The following is an 11,637-nucleotide window of genomic DNA, read 5'->3' as shown; positions in this document are numbered from 1 at the left end:
CAGCTCCAAACACCCTAGCTCTCGCTTGCCCCTAGGCCTGCTGGTCTTGGGGGCTCTCCGAGGTCCAGCGGGGAAGAAACCAGGGCCTTATGGGGCCCCCAGTCACACTTATGGAGGCTCACCTGGGATGCACTGTAGACAGGGAAATCCTCAACCGGAGGGATGAGGCCCTGTGCGATGAGCTGGCCGTAGGAAGGGGGCGCCTCGCGCCGCACAAACTCTGCCTCTAAGCGTGTCATTTGGGTCTCAAAGGCCCTGAAAGCAGCGGGCAGAAGGGAAGCATGATAGGATAAGGTAAGAGCAGGCTCCGGGGACCCCAGCCCTCCATCCGGACCCCTGCATGCACACACAAACAGTCCTCCTGTATCGGGATGACCCAACCCACAGCCTGGCATGTGGTGAGATTTTCTCCAGGGAAACAGAAGAACCGGGGCTCCAGGCCACCACGGGGTGCCCACCTGTACTCCTGCGTGCGCAGGGAGTAGAGTTTGAAGGCACAGCCTAGGGCAATAACAAGCAGCAGTCCGCATACTAGGCTGCCAATGAGGGCGGCGGTGATGACCTTGCGGGGCACGGCAGCCAGACAGCCATGCTCATCGCTGCCATCTTGGCAGTCCTCCTGACCGTCACAGCGCCACGTCTCAAAGATGCACAGGTTCGTACCACAGTGGAAGGTGCCCGGCTGGCAGGAAAAGCAGTTCTTCTCATCGGCGCCATCGGGGCAGCTTTTCTGGTTGTTGCAACGATCGGCTGGCGCATAGCACAGGCCGCTCCCACCCTCACAGGGATACTGGTCCGGAGGGCATGCTGGACAGCCCTGCTCATCCCGGCCGCTTGCACAATGCCACCAGCCATCACAGCGTTGTGGCTCTGAGAAGCAACCCTGTTCCCCTGTGGCGTCGTCATCTCCCTCGCTGCTACTCCCACACGGCTGCTCCCACGGGAGGCAGTAGCCCTTCACCTGGTATGTGGCATTGAAACCGTGACCAGCACTGCGAGCGCGAGCATGGTAGGCCACAGTGAGGCGGCCCTGCGCTGCTTCCAGGCTCACGGGCCTGTGGTTGCTGCGATAGGAAAGCGTTTGCAGCAGACGGTCCCCACGCTCGCCCAGGCCTTCATACACCTGGACATAGTCATCATAACCCAGCCGCAGCTCCAGCTGCAGCAGCACGCGCCTCGGGTCCTGCGTGTCCACCAGCCATGTGCAGTGAAGGTCCGAAGGCCCACGGGCGGCTCCAAACAGGTCTGGAGAGGCGAAGGAACCGTAGAAGCTGCCCAGTCGCCGGCCACATGCTAGGTCGGGGCAGCCAGCCTCATCAGAGCCGTCGCCGCAGTCCTGTGTGCCGTCGCAGCGCCGCTCCACCGGCAGGCAGCGTGTGGAGCGGGCTCCGCTGCAGGGGAAGGTGCCCCCGGGGCACAGGCTGCCGGGTGGCTCCGAGGCAGGCGCTGAACAGTTACCCTCATCCGAGCCGTCTCCACACTCATCCACCATGTTACACTGCCAAGGACCAGGCAGGCATTTACCGTTGTCACAGCGGAACTCATCTGTCTGGCAGGATGCCTGGCCCAGCTTCCCTGGAGACAGAGAGGCAGGATGAGCCTCCTTCCAGCACCTGGTATGAGGCTGGGAGCAGGCAAATCGGTTCAATCCCAGCTGGGCCTCTGTACAGAGAGGCGGGGCCACCTATGGGGCAGAGGCTCATGGGTAAAAGGCTAGGTTCAATATCTCAGTTGAGCTGGGGCTGAGGACAGATTCGTCCAACAAAGTGGGGTCAATGACGCATCACCAGAATCAGACTCACCCCCATCTTAGGATTAGCAGGGCTGGTAAAGGGGCCCTTGCAGAGAACTGGGGCTAGTGGAGGACCTTACGGGCATCACCTCGGATATAGGAGAGGCGGAAGCCCTGGGCCTGGCCGGAGCTGGAGGCGTCTGAGTGGAAGAAGATCCAGACGTGGTCACGGGCAGAGATGAAGGCCGGTGGGATGGCTGAGCCGCAGAGGCGGAAGGCCTCCTGCCGAGGAGGAGCTGCTGGGCCCAGCAGGAGCCAGTCGAGGGAACACTGGTGAGACTCCTCTACATCAAAGTTTCGGAAACTGTAGGCAGAGGGGATCGCAGGGATGGGTAGGCAGGCAGGGTCCTCATGGCCAGGACTGGCCAATAGCAGCCGAGCTGGAGCTCTGTCCCACCTAACAGCCCTCCTTTTATCTCCCAAATCGCCTGGCTCTGTCTCCACCCCAGGGTCCAAAGGCAGCTCCACGAGGTGTCACGGCATCCGTGGGCAGCATCCATCAGTCCCGCTCATGAACAGCCCCCTGACCCTCTAGCATGCAGAGGGTCAGGACCCCTCTGACAGTTTCCCCTAAAGGGCAGTGGCCAAAGACTGCGATCCCTCTCATCCAGAGTCAACTGGATAGCACAAACTCCCGGGATTGTGCCCTGAAGGAGGGGCTCTGCCCTTGAGGTTACTTGCTGCTGCTAGCTTGGTGACCACAGGTTGCCCAGGTGAAGCATTAGTACCAGAGCTGGGCAAAACACGCAATAGCAACCAGAGCGGGCCCATGGCATTCCTGCCCTTTAGAGCTACAGAGTCATTAGACCTGGAGGGCGAGGCGGGCTTCTGGATTTCAGCATTTAGAAGTATGGCAGACAGAACCGATGGCAACCCCCTAGCCATATGTCCCCGTGACCACCTAAGTCAGGGTTTCTCTCTTCAGTGACACCCTCTTGCACCTCATTCTGCTTCCCCCTGCCTACACCTACAGCTCCCTTCCCAATGGGCCACCTGAGGTCCTTGCAGAAACCCTGACCTGGGCTCCATGCCACCCTAGCCTCAAGATCCTCCTGCAGGGTAGAGGACAGAAACCTTTGCTACCTCAAGCAGCCAGACTTCACCCGCCAGCTCCCAAGGCTCCCTTTTGTGGACCAAAAAGAAAGAATCTTTCTTGAGAAAGAACCCAGCTCAGAGTACCAGACCAAGGAAGCGTTCAATTAAACAGTCACATGCTCACATGCACACCCACGCTTACAGCTCACACATGACCACACAGGTCTCTCAGGTGCCTGTTCCTAACTGTGTCCTCACACCTAGACATACACATACCCGTCATACACAGTACATCTGTCCACACCCATGTGTGTGCCCTCTGCACCTGCTAGGCATACACGCGTGTGCAGTCCCAGAGATGCTCTCCTTACCTGATGGTGATCATGTCACCACGGTCCCCTTGAATGTACCAGCTGCAGTTGGTCCCTGGAGGGTAGTTGAGGGGCCAGGCTGGACTGTAGATAACCCCTCGCCGCTCAGTGTGCTGTTCCAACTTCCCACTGCAGGCAGCTGTTGGGAGAGAAGGCTGAGAAATGTCACCTTTGGGTAGGAGGCTGGTTTCATGCAGGTGCCCCTGCTCGTGGCTTGAACACACGTTTCCACTAAGCCCAGCCAGCCATGGTAGCCGTGTGTGTGTGTGACTCAAGGAGGAACCCTCCAGACTTAAGACAGTGTAGCCCTATTCTTGTGGTATTCTGGATGGAGTCTTGATCCTGTGCATCCAGCCCGTGTCCTGCCCCTATCTCAGCAGGGACAAGAGCAAGACACTTTTAATTCCCCTTGGCATCTCACATGCAATGTGAGGTCTCAAGATCTCAGCTTAGTGGATGCCTTGCGCATAGGTCTTTGGCACAGCTGTTAATTAGAGTTCCCATACACCCATGTGGAACACACCCCCAGGGATGCTGGAGAGATGGGTATGTGATGAAGAGCACTTGATGCTATTGCAGACGACCCGGGTTCAATTCTCAGCACCAACACAACTGCTCCCAACCATCTATAACTCCAGTTCCAGGAGATCCATTCCCTCGTCTGATCTCCATGGGCCCTGCAGCCACATAGTGCATAAACATATGCTCAGACACACACATATGCACATAAAATTAAATAAATAAATATTTTAAAATGGCAGAGCCCCAGGGAAAAGAGGGGCTTGGTCACCTGATACATATTTACTGGACATCTACTATGCACCAAGCAAACATAACAGGCAGAAATAAGCAAGACTGAAAATCTTCCCTGCGGAGCTCCCAGGTTGGGGATGAAAGCACACAGAATTTATACAGAATCCCTGGTAACAGAAGGGGAGATGGTGATGTCCAGATGTGGCTGCAAGTGCAGTCTGGGTCTCATTTCACCTTGAATGAAGTTGGTATTGGGGCTGGAGAGATGGCTCAGTATTTTAGAGGACCAGTGTTTGGTTCCCAGCACCTACAATGGCCAACTCATAACTACCTGTAACTCCAGCTACAGGGATCTAATGCCCTGCTCTGACCTCCCGCACACATGTGTACAGCCCCTCCTGTCCAGACATACACACACACAAAAGTACAAAACAAATCTTTTTTTTTTATTTAAAATTTGGGATTTTGTGTAAATATATGTAACGAAACACTGGAGGTAGATGCCCTGATCAGATAAAGGAATGGAGGTCCAGAGAGGGTAAATGAGTCCCCAGGCACACAGCAGGCAAGTGGCTGGGGCAGGATCCTCCTGATCCCCTGGTGGGCTCAGCCTCTTACTGCAGGTCCTGAGTTCACAAGCATTTATAGAGTTTTGGCTGTATGCCACATCGAGGCTCATTAGCCATCATGAGTGAGAGACCCCACACCTGCCCTGCTGTACGGGTTCTCCCACGGCCAGGCAGCGCACCCTTACACTTGGTGACATCCCTGACATGATGCTGAAACATTTCTCTTATCCAACCTGCCACAAGGGCTAGGCCCACTTTACAAATGGAAGGGCGAGGCTCGGGAAGCAAGGGATGACTCTTTTCTCCAAGCCTGCGTCCTCATCCTTCCACTACAGGCATCTGTCATGTTGCCTCTGAAACTGCATTCTCTCACGCTGTGGCCTGACTCTGCTGCAGGGGGACCTCGCTCCAATCCTGTGCATCTCGATCTCTTAGGAAGAAGACATGTTTGCTTGTCTAACAAACCGCCTCATATCTCCTCTACCCTTGCTTCCCTCATGCCCAAGATCCCTCCCATGGAAGGGAGAACCGTTCCCCTCCCCCTATCCCCCTCACTCCTTTTCAGCTTCAGCTCTGCAGGTCCCCTTCATAGGGAAGTCCACACACCAGATCACCCCCAGTGAAGCCCCTAACCTTTGTCCCTCCTTTCCTCCTCAGCCTCTGTCACAATAGTGACCTCCCTCTTGTTCCAGAAATTGCTTAATGATAAGTCCCCATAGGAGGGCAGGCTTGGATGCTCTGGCCTGATACCCGGGGACGAACACAATGCCTGGCATTCAGTGGGTGCCCAGCACGAACTACTGATGGTCAGTCTAGTACCTCCTGAGCTTCCTAAGGGGGTGTGATCACTCTGCCATCTGTGACCATGGGGGTTTTTAGCTATCCATTCTGTTCACAAGAGCATTAAAGCGCTAAGTCAGAAATGCATCTTTGAGCAAAGTGTGTTGACACACACCTGTAAATGCTAGCACTGGAGAGACTAAGACAGGAGGATCCTGAGTTTCAGGCCAGCCTGGAGATACATAGTGAGGTTTAGGCCACCGTGAGCTACATGAGACCCCAAGGAAAAAAGATGTGTGTGTGTGTGTGTGTGTGTGTGTGTGTGTGTGTGTGAGAGAGAGAGAGAGAGAGAGAGAGAGAGAGAGGATAGATAATAGATGGATGGATAGAAAGAAAGAAAGAAAGAAAGAAAGAAAGAAAGAAAGAAAGGAAAGATAGATAGATAGATAGATAGATAGATAGATAGATAGATAGATAGATAGAGGAAAGAGGGACTTGAGTGTGGAGGGAAGATGGGAAGTAGGAGAAGGGAAAGGAGAAGGGCAAACAAAGGGGGTGGGAGGAAGGCTACCTTGTCCCTAATGTGGGGGTGGCCATGCTCAGAGTTTTGTCTTTTATAGCATCAGGAGTCCCAGCTCAGTGAGGTGCGAGCCAGTTCCTTCGTTCCTGATGCTCACACATGGCCCTGGGATGCAGCCTCTCCAATGTCAGGTGCTTCACTAAGGAAACAGGAGGCAAAGCTAGCAAAGCAGGGTCTCAAGAGAGCATGCAGGGTGGGCCGGGGCCTGTCTCCTGCTGGCAGATAAAGCCACTAACTAGGGAATCTTGCGGAGACCTAGGCATCCACCTGAAGGGAACTGGCGAGTTTCTCCTTGAAGTGTAGGGTGGGTGGCTCCTGGATAGGCAGAGTCCAATGAGATTGGGGGTGTCTCTTCCTCATACATAGAATTGATCAAGGTTCTAAATTAACACCTTGCTCTCTTCCTGCCTCAGGCAGACACCTGTCTCTGTTGACCACATCTGACCATTTATGGGTTCAGGTGGCCTGTCTGTCTGGATGACTGGGCCACTGCCAGACCCCTAACCTTTCCACAAACCCTCTTTTCTATCTATAACCTCCACAGTGTGTCAGTGTTAACTGTTGCTCATTCTCTGGGGCCGTCACGAGTACTAGACCATAATTCTACAGCCACAACCTGGGTCTCACATCAAGACAGAGAACAGTCTGCTCTGGAAGCTGGGTGCTCCATGAAGGGCTCTTGTCTAGATACCACGTGTCAACAGGCTTGGAGATGTGTGTAGCTTGTCCAACACACTCTAAAACCCAGCTTTCTATGACAGCAGCTTCATCTCTACCCTGGAGCTCAGACCTAAGCTGTCATGGCCATATGTATCCTTGAAGGATACCCCCCCATGGCCGTATGTATCCTTGTAGAAGGATACTCACATAGTCATATGTATCCTTGTAGAAGGATACATCTTACCCATCTATAAGACTTCAGTACATGTTGCTTGCTATGGTCAAAAAATTTAGCAAGTGACCATCTTGAGGCAGACAGTCGTGTAATGGGACAGAACAGTGGGGCAGAGGAGTCTACAGGAAAGTCTTGTAGGAAGGGAAGATTTGACAGGGTACATAAAGGGTAATGATCAGAGCAGAAGCCCCAGTACTGTGTTTGGGAGATGCTGGTATTGGAGAGAGCCTTGAGGGTATTCTGGGTGTCAGGGAGGTCCCTATGAGCTTTAGGTGGAGGCCAGCCTTTACTCTAATGGATTGTCTGAGCTCTCGGTGGCAAAGTAGGAAAGGAGTGGGTGGCAGCTTTATAAGATACCGTGTCATTAATTGTGGATCCAAAGCACTGTCAAATCCTCCTGAGAGGACAGGGGCAGGCCTGATGCAGCACAGTTTGTAGATCTGATTTCCAGGGGCTACCTGACAACTGGAAGCCAGGCTCCCCTCATCCCCAGGCACGTGGCCAAGTGCCTAACTGAGAAGAAGACAGTGTGAACTTTACCGTAGGATCACAGAGGGAAGAAGGGGGTGGTGCAGGACCTGTGAGGTAGTCTTTGGACCCGGGGAATGTCTGACACAGAAGGAGCAAGGGATAGGCTGGGGCACCAAAATCTACCTGGTGTGGGCCGAGAAGGGGCTGGAGACAGTAGGAAGAGACCAAAAGTATTTGGAAATTCTGCCATGGGGCCCATGCTGGGAGGTGTCAGCTAGTCCAGGGAGAAGCTGGCCAGCAATGTCTGAGGGGTCAGAGGTGGAGTTCAGGGAGACGAGGACCCACCCTACCACCTGCCATTGCCAGGCAAGGTGTGCTTTTAGCTCCCCAAATCAAGGGCACCATGCACAGGCATCAGTGTGTGAACAACCACCTCTGGAGGGGAGTAAGGAGTGGGAGTGGGAAGCATCGCTTCTGCAAACCTGGGGAACACATCTAGAATGCCCAGCCACCCACCAGCAGAGGAAGGACCGGTCTCTGGTTCACTCCTGCAGGACACCAACGTCTTCCTCTCACCCCGCTTCCCCACACTGTACCCTGGCCAGGCACCTGACCCAGTCAGTGCTTTCCTGGAACCAGGATGTGAAACTGGGCTGTCCTTTGTGGTCAGTACATCAGGCGGGGCGGGGCGGTCAGTGCTGACTACAGCAGGGCCCTGGGCCAGCCTGGGTCAGAAGAGGAGGCCCAGCTGCAGAACACAGAGCTGGGCACAGAGAAAATTATGGGGGACAGAAGCCCAGTCTTCTAGATGGCTAGAGCTATTGGCCCTCGTGAGTGTCTCCCCCACGCCTCCGCCTGCCCTCCCCCACACTCCCTGTGATCACCAGACAGACAGATCTACCCCAGACAGATCTACCCACCTTGAGTCCCAGTGGGCTCAGTGGCAGCCTGAAACCCGAAACCCCACGTAGCTCCCGCTTTGCCTGTGGCACAAGAGACAACAAACAAGTTCCAGGTTCCCAGACTTGGGGTCACACATCATTGCTGACCACACACCCCCTGAAGCCCTTGCCTTAAAGTTCTTACCAGTTAGTTACTCAAACTTTTGTACCTTTGGCTTACTCTTGTGGCAGGGTCTCTCTGTATAGCCCAGGCTGGTGTGGAACTTGCAATCCTCCTGCCTCAGCCTCCCCAGTACTAGGATTATAAGCATGCAACACCACACCTGGCACTAAAACATGATTTTAGGGTTTGCTGAAGATGTCCATATACTGACTAAATGAGCAAGAGACAGTGAGGTTTACTTGGTATATTAGAGCTAGAGCAGGCTATCTCAGTTGCCCACCTTACAACATCGGAACTAATCGTTCTCCAATGAGTGGCAGCCCCTCCTCACCCGAGAAGGAGCATCTATGGCTGCTCTTCCCTCTCTGGACACCAGACGAGAGCTTAAAGATGGCCATCAGATGGTCAGCCAACACTGCCAGGCAAGAGGCCAACCCGGGGCTCCCCACGGCTTTTCACACCCTGTGTCAACCTCTCTGCTGCAGGGTGGCTTACCTGGAACAAGCCTTTCACATGCAGAGCAGGAGATCCAGGGCTGTGTTCTTATCCACCATCCTCCCGACCTCACACACAAGCCACTGCCCTCTCTGCCCTGAAGCATCCCAGGCTCAGATACTAGCCCGCCAGAGTCTGCCCTAGAATTCACCTCCAGAATTACTCAAACTGGCCATTCTAAGCTGTCAGAGCTGTTTGCCTGATTGTTTTGCCTCTCTCCTGGAGATTTCAGTCAAAGCTGGGTCTTCTGCCTTCCCCTCATCCTAAGTCAGCCTGGCCAAAGCCATTAAGACTTGAATCCAGGCTAGGCAAGTGCTCCACCACTGAGCCACGCCCCCAGCCCCTCACTGAGGAATTCTAGGCAGGGGCTCCACCACTGAGCCACGCCCCCAGCCCCCCACTGAGGGATTCTAGGCAGGGGATCTACCACTGAGCCACGCCCCCAGCCCCTCACTGGGGGATTCTAGGCAGGGGCTCTACCACTGAGCCACGCTCCCAGCCCCTCACTGAGGGATTCTAGGTAGGGGCTCTACCACTGAGCCACGCCCCCAGCCCCTCACTGGGAAATTCTAGGCAGGGGCTCCACCACTGAGCTATACCCCCAGTCCCTCACTGAGGAATTCTAGGTAGGAGCTCTACTATTGAATGACATTCCCAGCTCTTTAAAAAAATGCTTTAAACAGAGTCTCACAAAGTTAGCTAGGCTTTCCTTGAACTCGTTCTGTAACCTAGGTAGACGATAACGTCAACCTTTCCGCCTTAGTCTTTCGGGTGGCTGGAATTACAAGCCTGTGCCATCTTAAAAGTCTGATTTATTTCCTTAATGATACTGACCTCTGTGGCACCATTAATATTATCTCTAGGTATTATTTTAATACATGAGCATCCAGTGTCCCTAAGGAACCCCTTATCCCACAAGAGGCACAATCTCTCAGCCATACAGGGCATCTGCTACTTTGCAGGTGCCAAGCCACAGAGCACCAGATCTCTTCTGAGCATCTTGGGCCATTGCATCAATGGACCCTAATGGCTAGGTTTGAGGTAGTCTGGCATTTCACCTATTTTGCCAAAGAAATCAATGTCACTAAATTTAAGTTTGCTCAAGACCAACAGCTCCTTTGGGACGCTGTAAAAATACACAGGTAAAAGTTTTCCCATCCTTGGCCGTGGGGTACAGACATCCCTAGAGGTTGCTAACCCAGGGCAGGCAGGAAAAAGGGATTTACTCACCTAAGGCAGGAACTGCACTGCTGAGCCTCCCCGTGAGAAAGAGGTTCACTGTGGAAGACAGGAAGAGGTGTCATAGGGGACAGTAGCTCTTGGAATTCAGGGCCCATGTCTGGGCTAGGAGTGGACACAGGACAACACAGCTGCCCTCCTGGACCTAACACAACAAACAGGACCCAGACACCACGACCACCGACAGCATATGAAGCAGGAACCCTGGGCATGTACGACACTGCTTAGGTTAGCTTACATAGCCTGTGCAGTCGTCCTCTCCCGGACACTCACCCTTCTCTATTCCTGGAGGCCAGATGAGAGTTGCAGTTTAAAAGGAAAAGAGCTACCCCACACCCCTCACAACTTGTCAATTCAGTGGTTCTAGGGAGCCCCGTCACATCACGTTCCTAGGCCCTCAACAGTGATATCACAGGGTGTCCCCTAATGACCCAGCTCTTCCAAGGGCCTCCCTCCTTCATCAAGGTAAATAGAGAGCCATGTGGGTTGGGGATTTAACTCCTTCCTTCCCCTCTCCTGCAATGGGCTCTGGGAAAGTGGACAGAATTTTTTCCTCGTCCAGGAAGGAGCCAGGTTCCAGTCCTAGCAGGTTCTTGGTCCTCCCCGGAACAGACTCTCATCCCCAATCAGGGATGAACCGACCTATGACCATCTGGGTCTGGGAAGACACAATGGGAAAATGAGTTCTCACATCTGCCTTCCCCCTTCCCGCCCCCAGCTCCCCTGCTGAGTCCCCATCTTTCGGCTAGCTCCCAGGCCTGCCCAGGACTCCAGGCAGGAAACGGTTCCTTCTTCGGAGAGCAGTTGTCCAGGCCTTTGTCCACAGCTCTGGAAGCCAGAGCACGGCTCAGGCAGGCCGGGCTGTAAAGCGACAGGAAGAGCCACCACCCCCCAACCTTCCCCAGAAACCCAAGACCAGCGTTCTCGTGCCCCAGCTCTGGGCCTGGGACCTGCTGTCGTGGGAGGCTCCCTCCTCGGCAGCCCAAGGGTGCCTAGGCAAGGAAGCCATCGCAGTGCAGGCTCCGAGCCCTCCCACCCCGCCCGGCCCCTCGCGGCCCACTCACCCAGGCAGACGACTGCGAGCGGCGCCCTGGCTCCCGGCGCCCCCTCCGGCCCCGCGGCCGCGCGCTTCTCCATGCCGGGGCGGGCCGCGCGCGGACGCCTGCTGCCCTGCGGCCGGGACTCCGCCTGGGGCTAGGGCTGGAGCGGCGGCTGCGGCCCGGGTACGGGCGGCGGCTGCGGCGGCGTCTTTGTGCGGCGGCGGTGCAGGCCCGCAACGCGCGGGGCCACATCGGCCGCGGCGTCACGGGCCCCGCGGGGGCTCAGCGGCGGTCGCCAGGGAAGACCCGAGCCCGCCGCTGGCCCCGAGCCCCGGCCGGCGCGCCCAGCTCGGCCTGCGCACCGAGACCTCCGGCGCGCCCATGCCCCGGCGCGCCCTGCCCGTCGATCCCCGGGCCGGGCCGCCCGCGCTGCGCCCGCACGGTGCCTACGAGGCTGCGTCGGTCTGTCCGTCCGTCCGTCCTCCCGGCCGGCCCCTCGCCTAAGCCCGGAGCCGGGAGGCCGCGCCGCGCCAGCCACGTGACGCGCCCGCC

At 55.6% G+C, this 11,637-nt stretch overlaps 1 protein-coding gene across 3 annotated transcripts in view; it reads right to left on the bottom strand.

Annotated features, from left to right (window-relative positions):
* Lrp3 (LDL receptor related protein 3) overlaps positions 1-11,637 on the bottom strand; it is a 14,634-nt gene extending 2,997 nt beyond the window's left edge. For 2 of the 3 annotated variants that reach the window (XR_007974653.1, XM_052165537.1), the window contains exons 1-7: positions 11,110-11,636; positions 10,037-10,084; positions 8,167-8,229; positions 3,199-3,337; positions 1,882-2,096; positions 459-1,575; positions 123-255 (exon numbers count right to left, since the gene is read on the bottom strand). Coding sequence is in view for 2 of the 3 variants with exons in the window: in XM_052165537.1 (XP_052021497.1) it covers positions 123-255; positions 459-1,575; positions 1,882-2,096; positions 3,199-3,337; positions 8,167-8,229; positions 10,037-10,084; positions 11,110-11,182 (1,788 nt within the window). In the remaining variant the exon portion in view is untranslated. Of the gene's footprint in view, positions 1-122; positions 256-458; positions 1,576-1,881; positions 2,097-3,198; positions 3,338-8,166; positions 8,230-10,036; positions 10,085-11,109 lie in introns of all 3 variants that reach the window. The other variant, XM_052165546.1, reaches the window with a different exon arrangement.

Source organism: Apodemus sylvaticus, chromosome 1 (assembly GCF_947179515.1).
Source record: "Apodemus sylvaticus chromosome 1, mApoSyl1.1, whole genome shotgun sequence".
Taxonomy (NCBI): Eukaryota; Metazoa; Chordata; class Mammalia; order Rodentia; family Muridae; genus Apodemus; species Apodemus sylvaticus.
The sequence above is the reverse complement of the archived record's forward strand: the minus strand, read 5'-3'. Positions and strand labels throughout refer to the sequence as shown.